This window comes from Tamandua tetradactyla, chromosome 19 (assembly GCF_023851605.1).
Source record: "Tamandua tetradactyla isolate mTamTet1 chromosome 19, mTamTet1.pri, whole genome shotgun sequence".
NCBI classification, from domain to species: domain Eukaryota; kingdom Metazoa; phylum Chordata; class Mammalia; order Pilosa; family Myrmecophagidae; genus Tamandua; species Tamandua tetradactyla.
This window is the reverse complement of record NC_135345.1, coordinates 2,445,779-2,467,502: the sequence shown is the minus strand read 5'-3', so window position 1 is coordinate 2,467,502 and position 21,724 is coordinate 2,445,779. Positions and strand designations below refer to the sequence as shown.

Sequence of the window (21,724 nt, the reverse complement as noted above, 5' to 3'; positions counted from 1 at the left end):
GGAGAGCATGTATCTATATCACTGTGGACCTGAAAGCTTGACACTCAAAGACCTTCCTGATGAGAACAGTGGTATTGACTAATGTGACTTTTTGTGTGTGCTATATGGTGGGGGCCACATTTCATTCTTTTTCTATGTGTTGAATATCCTGTTATTGCAGCACCATTTGCTGAACTTTTGTTTGTTTGTTTTTCCCTTTGTTTACTTGCTTGCTTTTGGAAAGTGCATGGGCTGGGAATCAAACCCGGGTCTCCCGCATGGCAGGCGAGAATTCTACCACTGAACTACCCTAATGTGACTTTTTGATATTTAATAATGAAAAATGTCAACATCAGGAAGAAATACAAAACTCGGTGAACAAATATTTTACAAAGGATCAAGGCATGGTATTACAAAGTCATGCGGGAGTAAAAGATCCATTCTGACTGCAAGCTAGACCAATGGATTTTTTTTTTTCTTTTTTTGCCTCTGAGAGAGGTTTATTTATCCATAAAAAATGATACAAGAAAAAGATGGACCTCTTCTTCTAATGAATGGCATTATGTCTACATGCAGTATGGAAACCATGGCAGCCTGTTCTTGTTTGCTAGCTGCCAGAACACAATATAGCAGAAATGGAACAGCTTTTAAAAGAGGGAATTTAATAAGTTGCAAGTTTACAGTTTTTAGGCCGTAGAAATGTCCCAATTAAGACAAGCCTATAGAAATGTCCGATCTAAGGCATCCAGGGAAAGATACCTCGCTTTAAGAAGGCCAATGAAGTTCAGGGTTTCTCCCTCAGGTGGAAGGGCACATGGTGAACATGGGGACAAACTGCCAGCTTTCTCTCCAGGCTTCCTGCTTCATGAACCTCCCCAGGAGGCATTTTCCTTCATCTCCCAAAGCTGCTGGCTGATGGACTCTGCTTTGTGCTTTTGCGGTGTTCTGATGCTTTCTCGAAAATACATCTTCTTTTGTAGTATTCCAGTAAACTAATCAAGACCCACACAGAATGGGTGGAGACACATCTCCATGTAATCAAGTTTAATACACACAACTGATTGAGCCACACCTCCGTGGAGATAACCTAATCAAGTTTCCAGCCTACAGTGCTAAATAGGGATTAGAAGAAAACATTGCTCTCACAAGATTGGTTAGGATTAAAATATAGCTTTTCTAAAATGGTACATAAATCCCTTCAAACCACCACACAGCCATCTTGCAATTTGGAAGCAAGTTAGCACAAGAACAATCAAAACTGTCAACAACCTGGTATTTAGAAATAAGGATGAAGCCGATCAGGTTGGGACCAAAGCAATCCAGAAGACAGGGGCAAGGAAGATACTGCGCATACTCTGGAACCTCTCCCACTCTGTGGTACCAAAGGAAGAGAGGCTCACCCTGTCCAGAACCCAAACCCTCCACAGCACACCATCCAACTCAATCTGTCTGGACAGCTCACCCAAACAGTCCAAATACAGGGGCCCAGAACAAGAACAAGGGCTCCCAACCCTGCACAGCTCAATGCAATGCCCGGGCAAATCCCACAGTATATCAAGCAGATAATAAAAAAGCATTGGCAAAGTTCCTTGAGGGATAGGAGAAAAAATACGGAACTATTAAATTTTACCCCTGGGGAAACCCGATACTGGGTCAAACAATTAGGGACACGAAAATCAATAGGTTAAGCCCTTGATCTTGACGCTTGCTCTTGTGAAGCTTATGTATGCAGTGGAGAATTTAGCCTACCTATCGGTGTGCCTAAGAGTTACCTGTGGTGGACCTGTTTTGTTGCTCAAATGTGGCCTCTCTCTCTCTAAGCCCAACTCTGCAAGTGAAACCGTTGCCCTCTCTACTATGTGGGACGTGACATCCACGGGTGAAAGTCTCCCTGGCATCATGTGCTCAGCAATGCCATCCTGACCAAAAGGGGGATAAGAAGTGTAACAAATAAGGTATCAGTGGCTGAGAAAGTTCACATAGAGTTGAGAGGCTACTCGGGATGTCACTCTTACACAAGCTTCAGTTAGACACTGCTACCTATCATAGCTTGTCAACCCCCAATATTAACCATTCCTGACAATCCTAAAGAATACCTAGGGAATTATATAAAATTCTGCAGAAGTTCCATGCACTAGGGTAACATTCCAGAAACCTACAACTTCCCTAGACCAGATAGTCCTGAAATGCAGAGAGGCCAGCCTCTCCGGAACATGAACTAGTTCCACCCGCCATCCCATATTATCTACAGCCCCTTACAACAGGAAAAAGTTGGAATGGGCATAGACCAAATACCCCTAAAATTGGGAGAAAGATCAAAAGTGATGGTGGAGTTATACAGAGAAGGTCGGGATTACACATGAGTATGATTGCTAAATCATACTGATAATTCTTTTAGTCTCCAAGTGTCTCAGAGCAGCTAGAAGTAAAACCCTAAAATTGTGGAGTTCTAACCCATAGCAAACTCTGAACTCTGTTCTACAACTAACTGTTGCAATGTGCTTTGAAATTTATTTCTTTTTTGTATATACATTATGTCATGGTCAGGTTCATGTATCAATTTGGCCAGGTGGTGGCATCCGTTTGTCTGGTTGGGCAAGTGCTGGCCTGTCTTTTGCTACGAGGACATTTCATAGAATTAAACCATGATCATGTCGGCTACATCCACAGCTGATTCCACTGGTGATCAGCCAAGGGGAGTGTCTTCTTTAAAGAGTGATGCTTAATCTAATCACTTAAAGCCTTTTAAGGAGGATTCAGAAGAGACAGGCTCTCTTTCTGCTTTGGCTGGCAAGCCTCTCCTGTGGAGTTTGTTCAGACCCTCCATCGAATTGTCAGCTTCACAGCCTGCCCTACAGATTTTAGACTCTACGTTCCCATGGTTATGTGAGACACCTTTATAAATTTTATACTTACGAATATTTCCTGTTGATTCTGTTTCTCCAGAGAACCCTAACTAATACAACTTTGTACCAGGAGCGGTTCTTAAGAAACAGAAACTGAAAAGGGGGTTTTTATGACTGGTTTTCTAAACTAACTGGACTCAAAGGCACTAAGGACTCTGATTCCCATAATCAGAATGACACTCCCAGTCCATTGACTGAGATGGCAAAAGAGATAGTCAAAATATCATCATTCAATTCTTCTAATGCTTTGCTTATAAGAAGCCAGGCTCTGGAGGATAATGTTTTTGACACCTTTATGGAGTTATGTGGAAACAGTAAGTATAGAGATGTTGGCTGGTTGTTGTTAGATATACTGTATACATTAATGAGTGAAAGAGATGGGCCTAAGGCTTCAAATGAGAAGCTTAAGCGCTGTCTGACAGATGTAGACGTTTCTGTGAGTATCCTGAAGGAAAATCTTTTCCTGTAGCTGTAAACTTGAGATCTCTGAAAATAAGACTCAGAATCCTATTGTTAGAATAGCAACTTCACAATGTAAACTGAAATCTCAATCTTGCATGGTGTTTGCCGTTAAAGGGAGGGCACTGATTGGAAAGGAGTGGGCCCTGAAAAATGGGATGGTGACATATGGATGGATAATGATGTCTGTGGGGAGGTTGAAACCATAGGTCACACTGACTCTTCTCTGGATAACCCTGTAACAGTTTGCCTTAAGGACATAGCTGCCCCACCTCCAATCCGCCTTGAGGAGTTGGCCATCCACCCTCTACCTGAAGGGATTAGCCCTAGAATAATTAATCCTGTTTCACCAGATGAAACTGCAAATAAATGCCCTGAAGCAAACGGCTTGGAAGATACTTCTAATTCTTTTCATGACCCACCCCTGCCACCCCTCATTTCTTCCAGACTAAAGTCCCAGCAGGCCCCTAAAGGTGAGGTGCAAAGTATCACACATGAGGAGGTACATTATACTTCAAAAGAACTGTATGCGTTTTCCAGTTTATATAGACAGAAATCAGGGGAATGTGTGTGGCAATGGATTTTAAGGGTGTGGGATAATAGTGGGAGGAATATAAGGCTGGATCAGGCTGAATTTATTGATATGGACCCACTAAGCCGAGATTCTGCATTCAATGTTATAGCTTGAGGGGTCAGAAAAGGCATTAAGAGTTTGTTTGGATGGTTGGCTGAAACATGGATGAAAAGGTGGCCGACATTACCTGAGGGGGAAATTCCAGAACTGCCCTGGTATAATGTAGATGAGGGGATCCAGAGGCTTAGAGAGATTGGGATGTTAGAGTGGATTTATCATGCAAAGCCTGCTCTTACACCCCAGGAATGTCCTGAGGATGCACCTTTTACCAGAATGGTGAGAAATAAATCTGTGAGACTAGCACCATCATCCCTAAAGAGCTCTGTAGTTCACTTGTCTGTAGGTCAGATACTACTGTAGGAACTGCTGTCACTGAGCTGGAATCCTTAAACACAACAGGGATGACAGGATCCCGAGTTGGAAGAAGTCAGGTGGCAGCACTTAATCGCCAAAGACAGGGCAGACGTGGCTATTATAATAGACAGCAAACTCAAAGCGAGAATCAAAATAATATGACTTGCAGAGATTTGTGGCATTGGCTAGTAAATCATGGGGTACCTAGAAATACAATAGATGGCCAGTCTAATAAATTCTTGTTTGAGCTGTATAAACAAAGAGTTTCAGGTTAACTGAACAGAAGTCTAACTTGAATTACAAAAAGACAGAGTCATGGCCCCTTAATCAACTCCCAGACTTGAGAGAGTTTACAGACCCAGAGCCCCTTGAATGAGGGGGAGTCCAGGTCCCTTTGGGGGTGAACCCTTGTTACACTGCCACAAACCTATACTGTTCCTCTTCCTCCAAGCCTTCCCCAAGGAGACCGACGGCTTCTTACCAGGGTAACTGTGCACGGGGGAAAAGGAAATGAACAGATATTTCGGGGATTATTAGACACTGGTTCAGAAGTGACATTAATTCCAGGGGACCCAAAACGTCACTCTGGACCACCAGTCAGAGTGGGGGCTTATGGAGGTCAGGTGATCAACGGAGTTTTAGCTCAGGTCCATCCCACAGTGGGTCCAGTGGGCCCCCAGACCCATTCTGTAGTTATTTCCCCAGTTCTAGAATGCATAATTGGAATGGACATACTGAGCAACTGGCAGAATACCCACACTGGCTCTCTAACTCGTGGAGCGAGGGCTATTATGGAAGGAAAGTCCAAGTGAAAGCTATTAGAACTGCCCCTACCTAGCAGAATAGTCAATCAGAAGCAATACCTGATTCCCAGAGGGATTGTAGAGATTACTGTCACCGTTAAGGACTTGAAGGATGCAGGGGTGGTGGTTCCCACCACATCCCCATTCAACTCTCCTATTTGGCCTGTACAGAAAACAGATGGGTCTTGGAGGATGACAGTGGATTATCGTAAGCTCAACCAAGTGGTGACTCCAATTGCAGCTGCTGTTCCAGATGTGGTATCATTCCTTGAGCAAATCAATACATTCCCTGGTACCTGGTATGCAGCTACTGATCAGGCAAATGCTTTTTTTTCTCAATAGCTGTTAGTAAGGGCCACCAGAAACAGTTTGCTTTCAGCTGGAAAGGTCAGCAATATATTTCACTGTCTTAGCTCAGGGGTATATCAGCTCTCCAGCCCTGTGTCATAATCTTCTCTGCTGGGACCTTGATCGATTCTCCCTCCCACAAGACATCACACTGGTCCATTATATTGATGATGATATGTTGATTGGACCTAGTGAGCAAGAAGTAGCAAGTACTCTAGACTTACTGGTAAGGCATTTGTGTGTCAGAGGACGGGAGATAAATCCAACAAAAATACAGGGGTCTTTCACCTCAGATAAATTTCTAGGTGTCCAGTGGTGGGGGGCACGTCCCTTCTAAGGTGAAGGATAAGTTGCTGCATCTGGCCCCTCCTATGACCAAAAAGAGGGACAACACCTAGTTGGTCTCTTTGGATTTTGGCAACAACGTATTCCTCATTTGGGTGTGCTACTCCAGCCCATTTATCAAATGACCAGAAAAGCTGATGATTTTGAGTGGGGACCTAAACAAGAGGAGGCTCTGTGACAGGTCCAGGCTGCTGTACAAGCTGCTGTGTCCGTTGGACCATATGATCCAGCAGATCCAATGGTGCTGGAAGTGTCAGTGGCAAATAGAGATGCTGTCTGGAGCCTTTGGCAGGCCTCTATAGGAGAATCACAACGCAGACCCTTAGGATTCTGGAGCAAAGCCTTACCATCTGCTGCAGATAACTACTCTCCTTTTGAGAAACAGCTTTTGGCCTGCTACTGGGCCTTAGTAGAGACCGAATGCTTAACCTTGGGCCACCAAGTTACTATGAGACCTGAGTTGCCTATCATGAGCTGGGTGTTGTCTGACCCACCAAGCCATAAAGTTGGGTGTGCACAGCAGCACTCCATCATAAAATGGAAATGGTTTAGATGAGATAGGGCCAGAGCAGGTCCTGAAGGCACAGGTAAGTTACATGAGGAAGTGGCCCAAATGCCCATGGTCTCCACTCCTGCCACATTACCTTCTCTTTCCCAGACCAGAGCTATGGCCTCATGAGTTGTTCTTTACAGTGAATTGACTGAGGAAAAGAAAGCTTGGGCCTGGTTTACAGATGTTTCAGCACAATATCCAGGTACCACCTGAAAGTGGACAGCTACAGCATTACAACCCCTTCCCGACTATGGGAGAAACAGCAGCAAAACTACCAGCTGTGGGCTTACAGAATCCCTTATCCATCGTCATGGTATTCCACACAGCACTGTTTCTGGTCAGGGAACACATCTCACAGCAAATGAAGTGTGGGATTGGGCACATGCTCATGGAATTCTCTGATCTTACCATTTTCCTCATCATTCAGAAGCAGTTAGATTGATAAAGTGGTGGAATGGCCTTTTGAAAACTCAATTACGGTGCCAACTAGGTGGCAATACCTTGAAGGGCTGGGGTAATGTCCCCTAGGAAGCTGTGTATGTTCTGAAGCCACTTGAAGGACAGTGATGAGGGAAAAATCTTCCCAGCGGGCAGAACTTCGAGCAGTGCACCTGATTGTTCATTTTGTTTGGAAGGAGAACCGGCCAGAGGTGCATTTATATTTTGACTCCTGGGGCTGTTGCGAATGGTTTGGCTGGATGGTCAGGGACTTGGAAAGACCACAACTGGAAAATTGGTGACAAAGAGGTCTGGGGAAGAAGTATGTGGACAGACCTTTCTGAATGGGCTAAAAACATGAAGATATTTGTGTCTCATGTGAATGTACACTAGAGGGTGACTTCAGCAGAGGAAAGTTTTAATAATCAAGTGAATAAGACCCGTTCTGAGAATACCAGTCAGCCTCTTTCCCCAACAACTCCTGTCATTGCCCAATGGGCTCATGAACACAGTGGCCATGGTGGTAGGGATGGAGGTTATGCATGGACTCAGTGATATGGACTTTCACTCACCGAGTCTGACCAGAGTGCCCAATCTGCCAGCAGCAAAGACCCACACTCAGCCCGATATGGCACCATTCCCTGAGGTGACCAGCCGGCTACATGGTGGCAGGTTTACTTTGGACTACTCCCTTCATGGGAGGGGCAGTGATCTGTTCTAACTAGAATAGACACATACTCTGGATATGGGTTTGCTTTCCCTGCATGTAATGCTTCTGCCAAAACTACCATCTGTTGGCTTATAGAATGCCTTATCCATCGTCATGGTATTCCACACAGCATTGTTTCTGGTCAGGGAACACATCTCACAGCAATTGAAGTGCGGGAATGGGCACATGCTCATGGAATTCTCTGATCTTACCGTTTTCCTCATCATCCAGAAGCTGCTGGATTGATAGAACAGTGGAACGGCCTTTTGAAAACTCAATTACGGTGCCAACTAGGTGGCAAAAACTTGAAAGGCTGGGGTAATGTTCTCCAAGAAGCTGTATATGCTCTGAATCAGTGTCCGGTGTATGGTGCTGTTTCTCCCATAGCCAGGATCCATGGGTCCAGGAACCAAGGGGTGGAAATGGGAGTGGCACAACTCACTATTACCCCTAGTGATCCACTAGGAAAATTTCTGCTTCCTGTTCCTGCAACCCACAGCTCTGCTGGTCTACAGGTTTTAGTTTCAAAAGGGGGAGTGCTTCTACCTGGAGAAACAACAATGATTCCATTGAATGGGAATCTAAGATTGCCCCCTGGTCACTTTGGGCTACTCGTGCCCCTGGATCAATAAGCCAAGAAGGGGATTACATTACTGGCTGCGTTGATAAACCCTGACTATCAGGGGGAAATGGGGCTGCAACTACACAATGGAGGTAAAGAAGAGTTTTCCTAGAAATAAGGAAATCCCCTAGGGCGTTTTAGTACTACCATGTGATTAAAATCAATGGAAAACTGCAACAACCCAACCCAGGCAGGGCTACCAATGACTCTGAAACTTCAGGAACGAAGGTTTGGGTCACCCCACCAGGCAAACAACCACGGTCAGCTGAAGTGCTTGCTGAGGGTAAAGGGAACATGGAATGGGTAGTGGAAGAAGGTAGTAATAAATATGAACTACAGCCACGTGATCAGTTACAGAAACGAGGACTAAAATGCCGTTTTGTTCATGTTCTACTATGTAAGCTGTAAAATATCAAGTTTTAAGTATGAATATTACCCAAGGACTTGCACCTATTCTGAAAAGATTTAATGTGTTTCCGGTTATATGCAGGGCAGTTGAATATTGTTAGGTGAGGGAAAAAAAGTATCTTCTTTTCGTTTTCTATTTAGAAATTAGGTATGGTTTAAGGTGATGAGAATAGCTGCCAGACTGACAAGGGGTGGACTGTCATGGTCAGTTTATCTTAACACAGCTCTGTGAACTCTTTATACTAAACAAATCACTGAGTGGCATTTGACAAAGTTGCTATAAAAATGTGAGCCTTCAACTGTGCAAGTGAAATCACTGCCCCCTACATGGGATACGATACAGGGGTGAAAGTCTCCCTGGCGGGGTGGGAGGTGACTCCCAGGGATGAGTCCAGCCCTGACACCATGGGATCAACAATTCCATCCTGACCAAAAGGGGGAAAAGAAGTATAACAAATAAAATATCAGTGGCCCAGAGAGATCAGAGTTGAGAGACTACTCTGGAGGTCATTCTTTTACAAGCTGTAGTTAGATGCAGCTATTAATCATAACTTGCCAAACCCCAACCAAAATCATTCCAGCCAATCCTAAAGAGTATTTAGGGCAATATATTAGATTCTACCAAGGTTCCATGCACTAGGGTAACTTTCCAGAAACCTACAACCTCCAGATGGGTCCATGGAACACATAAATCCTGAAATGTATAGAGCCCAACCTTTCCAGAATATCAGCTAGTTCCATCCCCCACCCCATATTATTGACAGCCCCTTCCAGCATGAAAAAATTAGAACAGGCATAGCCCCCATACCCCTCAAGGGTGGGGTAGAAAGATCAAAGGTGATGGTTAGTGAAGGTAGCATTTAAAAAACAAATATGACTGCTCAATCATTAAACTTATATTTCTTTTAGTCTCCAGTATCTTAAAGCAGTTAGAAGTAAAAACCTAAACTTGTGAAATTGTAACTTATGTCTTAACTAAACTCTGAAATCTGTTCTACAACTAATTGCTGAGCTATGTTTTGAAATCTACTGCTTTATTGCATATGTGTTCTTTTTCACAGAAAAGAAAAAAAGTCAATTGTGATGATAAAAAAATATTTATTCCTTCTAGCCTCCTATATTCTGACGCAGCTAGAAGGAAAAATCTGAGAGGATGGTATGTAACCCATGACAAATTCTGGGATCCGTCCTGTAACTACTTGTTGAAGAGTGCTCAAAAATTATTGCTTTTTTCTTTCTTCACTTTGTGTTTATATTACACTAAAAAAGTTAAAAAAAAAAAAATGTGAGCCTTGAAGGATCCTGATTTGAATACCCCAACTATAAAAATAGCTTTTTTGAGATAACTGGGAAATTTTTACATGGATTAAGTATTAACAGATATTAAGGAATTACTATCAATTTTAGAGTGTGAAAATGATACTGTGTTCATATCAGATAAAGCACTGTGTATCTTTAGGCAAGCAAACTGAAATATTGTGAGATAAATGGCACACTCTCTGGGACTTGCTGTATGTAAAGATACTGTATCAGTAGGAGTGGAAGGGATACAGAAAGGAACAGGAGGCAGAAAAGGAAGGCCTAACAAAGCCAATGTAGCAAACTGTTGATAATTGTTGAATCTGGGTAAAGGGGTTACAAAGATACATATTATTGCGCTTTATTTTGAATCCAGAATTAAACTCAAAAAAACTATTTTAAAACAAATTCCTATATTTGGCTTTTGAGATAGCTCTTTCTTTAGTGTTCTATAGTTTTCATTTTGCAGCAGTGGCACCTTTCAATAACTCTGGAAAACTCTCAGCCATAACCTTTACCCTGATTCTTTCTTCTCCACTCCTCACCCAGTCCTTCGTGTTTCTTTTTGTTTTGTTTTGTTTGTAGCAACTTAATTTATAATAGCCAAAAGGTGTAAGCAACCTAAGTATCCATCAACAGATGGCTGGATACACAAAAAATTGTCGATACACACCATGGAATATTATTCAACTGTAAAAAGGAATGCGTTCTGATTCATGCTGCAACATGGATGAATCTTGGAGATGTCTTGTTAAGTGAAATAAGCCAGACACAAAAAGACAAATATTGCATGATCTCATTTATATGAAATACATATAATAAGCAAACTTCATAGAGATAGATAGATTACAGGTTACCAGCAGCCACGGTGGCGGGGAGGGAATAGTGGCAAAGGGGGAGTTATTGCTTAAGGGGTAGAGAGTTTCTGTTTGATACGATGAAAAAGTTGAGGTATGGATGCTAGCTGATAATAGCATAATATTGTGAATAGAATTAATGCCACTGAATCACACTCTTGAAACTGGTTACAGTGAGAAATTCTGAGTTATACATTTGGTACTACAACAAACAGTATAAAAAAAGATTAAAGTGAAAAAGAGTTCTAGCTTCAATTTTCCACCTCTCTTCCTAAGAGGTAACTACTGTGAGATGGAGCAAGTATAACTGAGAAATCAGGATTTAACAAATGACTGTGACTACTCCCTCATTATATAGATACTTCTTTTTAGTGTCTAGTATTTTAGAACAGTCAGAAGGAAACACTTGAAGTTGCTGAACTGTAATCAGTAGCCCTGATCTTTTTAATGACTGTATAACTACACTGAGGAAAAAAAGTCAAGTTGTCCGTGTTTGTGTGTGGACCTGCTTCTGGACGTTTTATTCTATTAACCAACACTGTCTTAGCTAACTCTAGTAAGTCTTAAAACTGAGTACAGCACAAACTAGTGGTCAATAAGAGGGAAGGGTAAGTTTTCTTTTCTCTTTTTATTTCTTTTTCTGGAGTAATGCTAATGTTCTAAAAATGATCATGGTAATAAATGCACAACTATGTGAACCATTGACTGTATACTTTGGATTGACTGTATGATGTGTGACTATATCTCAATAAAGTAACATTTATAAAAAAAAAAAGAGAGAGAGAGATAACTAATGTTACCAGTTTCTTGAACATTTCTGGAGAAAAACTGTAGGCATAAACAGGTCTCTGAATTTGTGTCCACTCCCCACATAAATGGTAACACATACTGTATGTAGAAGATAAGACTTCAGGAGAGTTCCTGAGTTAGCATACTACCTCTCCATATTTATCGCAATTATTCAATCCATTGTTGAAAGGTAGAGGGTCTGTTACTTTGTAGAATGTCACTCAGAGTTGCTTGTCTGGTGTTTCCTTTTGATTAAATTAAGCATGTGCACTTTTCCTTTTTAAGCACAGGCACTTTTGGCAGTTAATACCACAGAAGGGATGCTGTGTCACTCTTAGATGCTTCATATTAGGAGGTACCTCATGTCAGTCCGTATTATTGCTGATAAACAAACTTCGAGCACTTGGTTAAGGTGGAGTCTGTTATGTTTCTCCAATACAAATCCACCAATTACCTTTTGTAATTAATATGCAATCCATGGGTAGATTCTTTGAGACAATACATATTCTTGTTCCTCATAAAACACTGACTTCGCAAGTTCTACCCACTGATGATTTTTGCCTGAATCAATTATTACTGTGATTATTTAAAATGATGTGTATTCATTTTATTTTCACTGCCCTCAATCTCTGCTGAACTCTAGATCCAGGCTGAGTGAGTAGGTGGCTGTGACGTGCCTCCTGGACCTGTCTCTGCCTCCTGAAGTCTTGCTTACCATTTCTACAATGCTCAACTTGCAGTCCCAGAGGAAGAGTGCATTCCCAGGAAAAGTGAGAAAGATTTGGGGCTCAGGATGATGATATCAGATACACTGAACTTGTTTCTATGCCCCCTTCATTCTGGTTCCAGAGAAATAAAGCAGCTGCTAGTGAGGATGGTGATATTTTGTGTAGCTTCTCTGCCTTGAACTCTCTCTTCTCAGAGACCTTGTGCCTTATCTTGCACTTGCTCTAAGATCTCACCAGGTTCTCTTTTTCTCTGGACATGGAATCTAGATCTTCAGTTTTGTAACTATGAGGATTTAAGCGCAATCACTGCGATTTTTGAACGCGCACATGGGGCCCTGATAAAGACCAAGGCCTTCAAAAAACTGATCAATGACTCATAACCATTTCTCTCCAAGGAAATCTTTAGTAAAAGGCGAAAGATTTATACGATTTGACGAGAAACTAGAGTATAGATCTTCAGTTTTGAAACCAAATTTGGACTCTTGACTTTGAAACCCCAATTTCTTCGGCAAGTCATTCTCTGGAATCAATCCCAGGGGAAGGATTTTTCTTGCATGCCTTGATGAGCCATAACTGGGAAGAGTTCCGGCACCATCTGGTTTCTCTAACCTGAGTCTCTGCAGGGGGATCTTGACCATGGACTTGGCTGGGTTCTAAGGCCTGCTCAGATTCTGTTCTCTGGAATAAGTGTCTAGCTCTTTGATTCTGAAATCAAATCTGGACTGTAGACTCTTCAGTGTTCATTTCTAAAGCAAGTTTTTGTTTGGTAGCATAACCTGGATAACTTTTGAGTCTTTGAGAATTTAACTACTTTTGTTATCTACTCCTGTCTGTTACTTCTGCTGGCTTACAATCATGTTGCCTTGAACCTTGGCATTGTGATTTTTTTGCGTGTGAGCTGCTCATTTTTTTTTTGGATTTTATCTAAGTAAACTCTTTTAGATAAGAGTGAAATAGAGCCTTCCCAGGGTGACCTGCCTCTCCTTTAGCTAGGTATCATATACAGCTTCCTTGCTGTCTCTTCCAGTATGCCAAGTCCTCACTCAATTTTATACCGCAGCTATGATCCTTTGTTGCCCTCGCAGTAAGTGCTGACCCCACACCGGACTGCAAGTAGGCATTATTTCCTGTTCCCATACAAACTGTCAGTGGGAAGTGAGGGTCTCCAAGGAGCAGAAGAAGTTCTGAGAGCCAAGGCTGGCTTTAGATCACACTTATTTCTCAGGGTTCCTGCTTTGAACTTGTTTTCCATCTTGTGGCTTCTTTCCTTTCATGCCAACTCAGCAATATGCTTTAAAAATTTTTATGCTATTCCATTTTATGCTGTCCAGTAATCTAGATGTTTCCTTTGGGGGAAGGAGTAGTCTAGTCTGCTGTACCCCTGGAAACTGAAGTCATTATCTCTATTTGTAAAGACAGTGAAATAAAATGCTGACCAAATAGTGACATATTTTTATTACAATTTAAGAGTTTAATTCCTAACTACAAGAAAACATTTCTAAATAATAGCTAGCAATTTGTTCAAATAAACACAGTTTAAATTAACTTTCGCTATTGTATAAAGCACTATTCTCACTCTCTGGAGCTCCGTGCTCACTCTCCTTAATACCCAGACCTCTGGGCCACCAGTCTGGGTGGAGCACTGAGCTTCTTATCCCTGGGGGATGCTCACATCTGGATTCCTCTCTCAGAAGACAGGGAGGCTCTGGGGGTGCTTTCACCAAAGGGGCCCTGAATCTTGACCTCTCAAGTTCAAGAAGTATTTCAGAAAGCAGTGGCGGGAGGGACGCAAGACAAAGGAATGAGGCACCAAAGGAAAATACTTTTCCCGGCACTGTGCCGGGAAGTTGCGTTTGCCTACTTAGACTAGGATGGTCAAATAGGAACTTCCTCCCCAACACACACGCAGATTCACCTGGCTATACATATAATTTATTTATTTTTTACAATAGATGCTTTCTTCCAAGTTTTAGGAAGCTGCTTTCAGGAATGGCAATAGTCTACTAAAGTGTTCATTAGAAAGCCTGTGAATACCCTGAAATTACTTAGGAAACTGTGTGTATGCAAATGTTTCTAGAGAGAAATATCATGTAATAATAAAATTTAAATACTAACAAAGAACTCCAGACTATCAACAAATGGGTGCTTCTATAATACTCGAGGAAATATGAATGGCTTGTCCTTTGAATCCTGCTGTCATTCGGATCATCAGACCACTGAAGGTCGGGCCTGTCTGTGAAGGAAGCTTGTCTGTGGCCCAGTATTGGATCCATTCATTGGAATAAATGACTGAGTGAAAGAGACCCAAGGGAGAGGAGTTCTGTGTCTGTGAACGTGGTGCATTATACAGACTTCAGGCGTTTTAACATCTATTTTCATCAATACATTATAGCCTCTGTCTATAATTAACAACAAGACAGATTTTTTTCAATTGACAATTTAAAAAACAAAAGGATTTCTTCAGTTGGAGGAGAATCCCTTTCTTTTCACTATTACTGCACACGTGCACCACACAGCTCGTGCCCTTCTCTGTCTCCCTGCCTGGCTCCCTGAGTCTATTTCCAGGTTGTACCACCAGGATATCACACACTAGAAGTTCTATCTGACGGCAGAGTCCAGAGCAAGTTTAGAGGTCAAGAAAGAGAGAAAGCAGGGAATGAAAGCTTCAAACCAAGTGAAAGCCTCTCAGGGAATGGGGGTGAGGGTAGGGGTCTCTAACAGTGCATGCAAACAGCACAGTCCCCCAAACTTCATCCCACCACACAATACTTCTCTTTAAGGCACTATCAACAGAGTATCTAAAAACAAGAAGAAAATATTCTCTCTTACCAGAGTGCCAAGGAAGGAGCTGATAGTGCGTGCAGCCTGGCAGAGGGCACCATACTCCTCCAGGAGAAGGGAAATGAATTGGTGTGCCTGGGGAGGGCCCTGCAGGGCTGCAGGGGCCTTCACCCTGGACGCAGCCGAGAGCTGTCGGAGGAGCCGCACTTTCATCTCCAGCACATACTCTCGTGCCTGTTGCTCCAGCCGCTGGTACAGCTGGTAGGGGTCCCTTTCGCAGAGCCTGCACAGACAAGGACACACAAGGACAGCCATGGCTCACCCACTGCCCACCGAGACGTGGGGGCGGGAGGGGGAGAGACTATCCACATGACTGGGAACAAGGTTTTTACTAGGGGGTGCCTTTTCTGAGGCTGCACTCTGAGCCTCTCCACTGTGATTACCTGAGAACCCTCACGACAACCTGGGAGGGGCACCCAGGTCATCACAGAGAACTTCAGGGGCTTCGCAACATCATCAGCTAAGACAGGAGAACCAGCACCCATGGAAGCACCCTCGCTGCCATGTGGACTAGCTCAGTTAATGCTCAGCAGGCACTGGTTCATCCCATTTATCAGACAAGTTTAGGTCAGGTGGTAAAGGTCACACAAGGTACAACAGCTAACAAGTGGCAGGACAGACACTCACACCTCAGCAACCGGCTCCAGAACACACATTCTTAACCACTAAGCTATACTGACCACAGGGTTATTACAACATAAGAAACTGAAAATAATTATTTTTGAATGCTAATATGTTACAGATGAAAAAGCAGCACACAGGCAGAGGTCCTATCTGAGCTGCCCATCCTTGTTTCCAGGTGTTCAATATCCCCACAAGGGCCAGAATTACTTTAATAATCAGAGGGGACGTTAGAGAAAGTTTATCTCATTTAAAAATATGACACCACACAAGCAATAAGCAAAAGTGTATGAAAAAGTCTGGAAACTGAAAAGCACAGGGAGAATGAACACAGGGGCCATCCACAGGCACAAGTGCAAATTAATATTTTGTGCATTTCCTTCCAGACGTGGAGCCAATCCATTTGAAAAACTTGATCTACAGCATCTGTTACTTCTATGGTTCAACTTACCACTTACTTTGTGTCCTTTTAAGGAGCCTCCAGATGGAAGCCTAGGAATATGGGCCAAAACACAGCCCGTAGCAGGCCCCTGGGGGCCAGGTCAGCCCAGCCCAGTGGTAAGACAAGTGGTAAGACAACTAAGCACAGTCCTGGATTTCACATAAAGGATCCTTGCACCTCTGGGAACCCCATGTGGTCAGAAGAGAAGAGCCCAAGTTGTCATCTGCTCCACTTTTGACATCCCATACCACCTGGGGTGAAAGAGATCAGAGCCAAGGAAGCCTGGCCTTCTGCAGTGTGCTCAGAAACATGACATGAGCTAACAGGAGCTCCATGCAGACCAGGCCCTGAAGACAGACACATGACACTTTCAACACAACAGTCATGATTTTAATGACTTCTCTAACAACCATTCCCTGAATTGGAATGTATTTCATCTGTTAAAGGAAAGCCACAGAAGACTCAAATGATACTGAGAAAACCAAACTCACAAACAGACTAGACGCCTCCTTTCTCACTTCTCTCAGCATGGTGGACCCCAAGACGCACTGTATTAGGAGCGTCAGCCTCCCCACTTCCGACCTGGGTCCTCCCCGTCCTCCTTCTGGGGCATATAAGTCGCAGGTACTTGTGAAAGCTCAGCATAGTCTCTGGGACATGGTAAGCCCTCAGACCCCGAGGTCATGACTCTCAGCCTCATCCCGAAGAAGGGATGCAAACGTTTCAACTCATTTCAATTACAGAGGCAGTAAGTATTTTATCAGAATTAGAACTGGAAACTTTGTACCTGAAGGGCTAGCTCTGCCTCTCCGTGGGCTGACAACCTGGGGAATTACCCAGGGCAGAGCAAGCAGAGGCCATTCCTGTCCTGGGTTGGGGACAGGTGGCCTGCAGTGAAGCACACCACTTGAGAGCAGCAGGCCGGGGACAGGGGATGCAGGGCCCCGACGTACCTATCCACAAGTTCCTTCATCCCCTCCTTGTCAGGGACAAGAGACTGGTCTTGGTCATCGGCCAGTGGGGTCCCAGCCTGCCGGTAGACACAGCGGACCATGTAGCGCACTTCTGACCAGTAGTTCTGCAGCTGCTGAGATTCTCGGTCTGTCTCCGCTGAAATTTCTCTGTAGAAAGTACAAGAAAAGTTGGGCTCAGATAAACTAACATCCCCCCTTATGTCCCTCCCCCTAGCAGACCCCCTGGGGGGAACAGGACTCTTCTCACAGAACTCCCAGACCAGAAGGTCAGAACCACTGGCCACCTGGCTCTGCCATCATGCTGCTCCTACCTGCCCAGTGCCTGCCGCGCCCATTCACGAGCCCCATGGCAACCTGATTCCTCCATGTCCCACTTCCGAGAGGAGGCACCCATCTTCTGCTGCACAGTGGAGGCAAGGGGTGCCCCCGTCCGCCCAGTCCCTGGGAGCCTCCTCTCCGCAAGATCACAGCGCACCACATGCACTGACATCCACGCCCACCTTCCACATGGTGTCCGCGGAAGCCCTGGCAGCTCTCCCTGACTGCCACTGCCAAGGTGCCTGGCTTACCAGTGAGCGTGCAGCCCCCTGGTTCCCATCAGCTCTGTCGCCTTCCCACCCCAGCAAGGGCATACAGCCGCCTCAGCACATCCTTGGCCTCATCTGGTCCCTGGCCACCAGGCGCCAAACTTCCCCTACCCTCCATCTGAGGCGCTGCCTCTGCCCAATCCCGGGCTCCCGGGTTCCGAGCATGCAGGTCTCCTCTCCCTTTCTGAGGACCAGCTTCCTTGGAGAGCCTGTCCCACTCGCCTGGGCATTTTCCACAACACCTGCTGCTGTCCTCTTCTGAGAAGCACATGTGTCTGAGATTATCAGAGAATCCCAGCTTTCTAGTATAGCTTAAACGTGCATTAGTCACACCCTCTCTTGAACCTGTGTTATCCCCCAGATGAAAGTAAGATGTTGTGTGCAAGCAGAGAGCAAACAACATGCCTAACACCCACCCCTGCCCAGGCACACACCACATACCTGCGCTCATTGCAGGCCTCACATGTGCAGGTGGCGTCAGAAGCTGTGGAGCTGCTGAGCCCTTGGGAGGGCAGCGTTGGGGCCCCTACAGCGAGTCTCCCACCTCCTCCTGTCTCTGGCTGTGACCCTCCAAGAGGTGAGTGCAAAAGAAAATCTTGACCCTGCTGTGAAAAGAGATTATTAACAGACTGGTGGAGATCAAATGTTTGTGGCATTTATTTTTATAAACTGTACAGAAAAATCCCTTTTAGAAAAATTTTAAAACTTATGACAGATAAAAAAATTTTTTTAATTGACAGTAGCAATGTTTTCTCTCCAACACCCAAGAATTTGCATGGAAACAATTCCTTCTGACCCAACAGCATACATCCTAATCCCGTGAAGACATGCAGTGTGTTTCTTTCATTCTTCAACTGCAAAAGCCTTCTCCTTCCGTGGCCCTAAGTGGCCTGGCATGCATGATGCCTGCCAGGGGACCTCTGCCAGGCGACTCACACCTACAGGAAGCCGTCTGTCCAAGAGAGCACTTGGTGGAAACCCTGTGGCCAGCACAGCTGCCTTGCCGTCCAGCATGAAGTGGCAGAGAGCAGAGGCCACTCTGTCCTGTGAGTCATGCCCCCTGTGCCACCTGCTCCAACTGAGGAGTCTGGAGGCTTGAGGAAGAGGACACTCAAACCCGCGTCTAGGGCTTGCGGGACATCACTTTCATTCCTCCAATGCCCAACAATACCTCCAAGTCAACCTAGATTTTACCAACAATCACCCAGAGAACACAAATAAAACAACAGTCTCCTTCACCTCAAGCTGCCTTCTCCACTTCAGTTTCTCCTCTCTCCAGCCAACTGCTCCAACACAAAACCCAGAGGTGTCCTTCCCTGGTACCTGGGTGGTGGTGCTTGGCTATCCAGGGATTGAGTCTTGGAGCTGAGGGCAGTGGATGGCTCCCCCACACTGAGAGAGGCAGCAGCTCTCCATTCCTTGCCCCGACAACCTGAACGGCACACAGGAGGCTTCTGGAAGGGAATTCATGGAATAGAGAGAACTGTGCTGCCTCTCCTCCTCTCCCCACAAGTCAAATGAAGGCCCTCGTGACAAGCCCTTCAGATGGACTCAGACCTCTCACTGGTCAGGGAGAATGTGTGACCTATTTAATGCCTGACAGACTCCAGCATAGAGAAAGGGGACCTGGGAAGGAGAAGTTGGAGGACTTGGTTTCATGGGCAGACTGTGACACTCTGGCCAAAGAGGAGCCTGGAAACATTCTCAGCTGGACACAGGTTTGAACACTGAGGCCTGGAGCACCACCCAGTTTTGCCACTGGACCAAGCACAATGCAATGCTTCCAAGGGGCTGTCACATGTCCCCTGGAAATGCTGATGTCTGACTCTCACGGTGGAAGACTAGCTAGAGCTACCCCAGCAGAAAAAGGAGAAAGAGCATGGGGCAGGTAGCCAGGAGGTCCAGCATGAAGAACATTCCTAGGGCTTGGACTTGAGGGTCTCCCTGGGGAGTGGGTGAGAGGTCATGCACATTCATGCAGACTGCTCCATCAGAGGTCCCAGTATGAAGTTCTTACCATGACCTGGGAAGACGCAAAGAAGGGCTTGACCCAAGAAAGACTAGTGACCACTGGGCCCCATGTGATGGCAAAGAGCCAGAGCGTCACTGTCAGCCCACAAAACTAAGACCTCCAACTTCTCCTTCCCAGATCCCCTTTCTCTATGCTGGAGCCTATCAGGCATAAAAAACAGGTCACACACTCTCCCTGACCCCTGCAACATTCCCTTAGCAATTCCCCACATCACTTGTTTTAGTTTCCCAGCTGCTTGAACACATAATGGGTTGGCTTCACCACAGGAATTTACTGGCTCATGTTTCAGACACTAGAAGGCTGGCTTCCTCCCAGGTTCTGTACCTTCTGGCTGCCAGCACTCTCTGGAGTTCAATGGCTTTCCATCACATGGCAATGCACAAGGTAGTGTCTTCTCCTTTCTCTTCCAGATCCCTTCATTTCCTGCTTCTTCCTGTGGCTTCTCTTTCTGGAACCAATTTATTTTGCTTATAATGACTTCAGTCCTATTGGAATAAGGGCCTTACTTCAACTAATAACAACTTCAAAAGTCTTCCTAACAAGGGGGTTCACATGTATGGGAGCAGGGGCTGGGACCTGAACATGCCTTTTGTGGGGGGCGCAATTCAGTCCCCAACAGTCCGCCATCTGGATCCCAAAAAGAAATGTTCTTCCCACATGCAAAATACACTCATCCAGTCATAACATACCAGAAGCCCCATTACAGAACAATGCTATGTACAAAGTCTCATTAGAATCAGGTATGGGTGTGGTCCATCCTAGGGTAAAATCCCTCTGTCTGTGGTCTGGTGAAACCAAGAAACTCAGTTATCTGCTTCTAATATACAATCCAGGCACAGGATAAACATTCCCATTTCAGGAGGGGAAAATTGGAATGAAAATAGTGGACACAGGTCCCAAACAAACCCAAAACCCAATAGGGTAAACTTCATTCAAATTCAAGGTCTGAGAGTCTTCTGTGACTTGATTCTTTGTCCTCTTGGACGGATGAAGCAGCAGCCCTACCCCTTCCAAGGATTTGCACAGTGGCCATGCTTTTCCCAAACACTGGGGTGAAGGTCTCAACCTCACTGATCATCAGAATGGTGGCCAGACTCTCCACGAACACCTGGGCACACACCCTACAAGCTCTAAGCCCTGTGATGGTGGCACTCTACCTGAACACTGGGGCACATAGCCCTCCTTTTCCTCACACATGGATGGGCCTGCTTTTTTGGCCAAAGGAGGTCTTCTCTGTCTAGGTTCTCCCCTTGAAGTCATTCTTCCTTCAATTCATCCCTTCTCTGTTTTTTCAGTCCAGATTGGCAGTGGCTCAACTCATGCAAATTCTGTAAAACCATGTTGGCTTCACATGCAGTTCAGGTGGGCCCAAACCATTACACAACAGAACCTCCTGGAGATCCTTCAGATAAGTTCATTTCTGACCCTGACTCCAACTGAAACGACAGGCTGTTTCCATATTCATTTAGAGCCCTGTTCTCTGAGGACTCACTTCCTGGAAGCTCAGAGAGGTCACTGATACAGCTGCCTCTGGCCCTAGCCTTTAGAGCACACTATTTGGCTGAGAAATTTACAAAGCACCAATTTCTGGTTTCTTTGTGCTTACCAGTTCAATTCTCAGCTTATCCCTTATCTCTCATTTCATTATGAGCAGCAAGGAGAAACCAGGCTGTACTTTCCACACTCAACTTGGAAATCATCTCTGATAAATATCTAAGTCCATTAATTTCAAGGTCCACTTTCAAACCCACATAAGAATACAATTTCTCCAAGTGTTCTGCTACTTTATAATAAGGATCACCTTTCCTCCAGTTTCCATTCACACACTCATCATTTCTTCCTAAGGCCTCAGAGATATTTGAACATCCCTATTTCTTCCCATATTCTCTTCAAGGCAATATAGCTTTTTCTATCAAGCTCCTCACAGTTCTTCCAGTTTCCATCCATGACCCATTCCAAAGGTGTTTACAAATTTTTAGGTATTTGTTATAGCAGT

The 21,724-nt window shown here is 44.7% G+C and overlaps 1 protein-coding gene and 1 non-coding gene across 12 annotated transcripts in view; both read right to left on the bottom strand.

The window, feature by feature from the left end:
* FAM193A (family with sequence similarity 193 member A) overlaps positions 1-21,724 on the bottom strand; it is a 251,275-nt gene that overhangs the window by 88,483 nt on the left and 141,068 nt on the right. For 8 of the 11 annotated variants that reach the window (XM_077136245.1, XM_077136249.1, XM_077136246.1 and 5 more), the window contains exons 3-5: positions 18,138-18,301; positions 17,089-17,256; positions 15,061-15,295 (exon numbers count right to left, since the gene is read on the bottom strand). In XM_077136245.1, coding sequence (XP_076992360.1) covers positions 15,061-15,295; positions 17,089-17,256; positions 18,138-18,301 — 567 coding nt within the window. The remainder of the gene's footprint in view (positions 1-15,060; positions 15,296-17,088; positions 17,257-18,137; positions 18,302-21,724) is intronic. The other 3 variants (XM_077136244.1, XM_077136253.1, XM_077136252.1) reach the window with 1 other exon arrangement.
* LOC143663785 (U5 spliceosomal RNA) lies at positions 12,563-12,681 on the bottom strand. Its single transcript, XR_013166167.1, has one exon. It is a non-coding gene; the product is annotated as a U5 spliceosomal RNA (small nuclear RNA).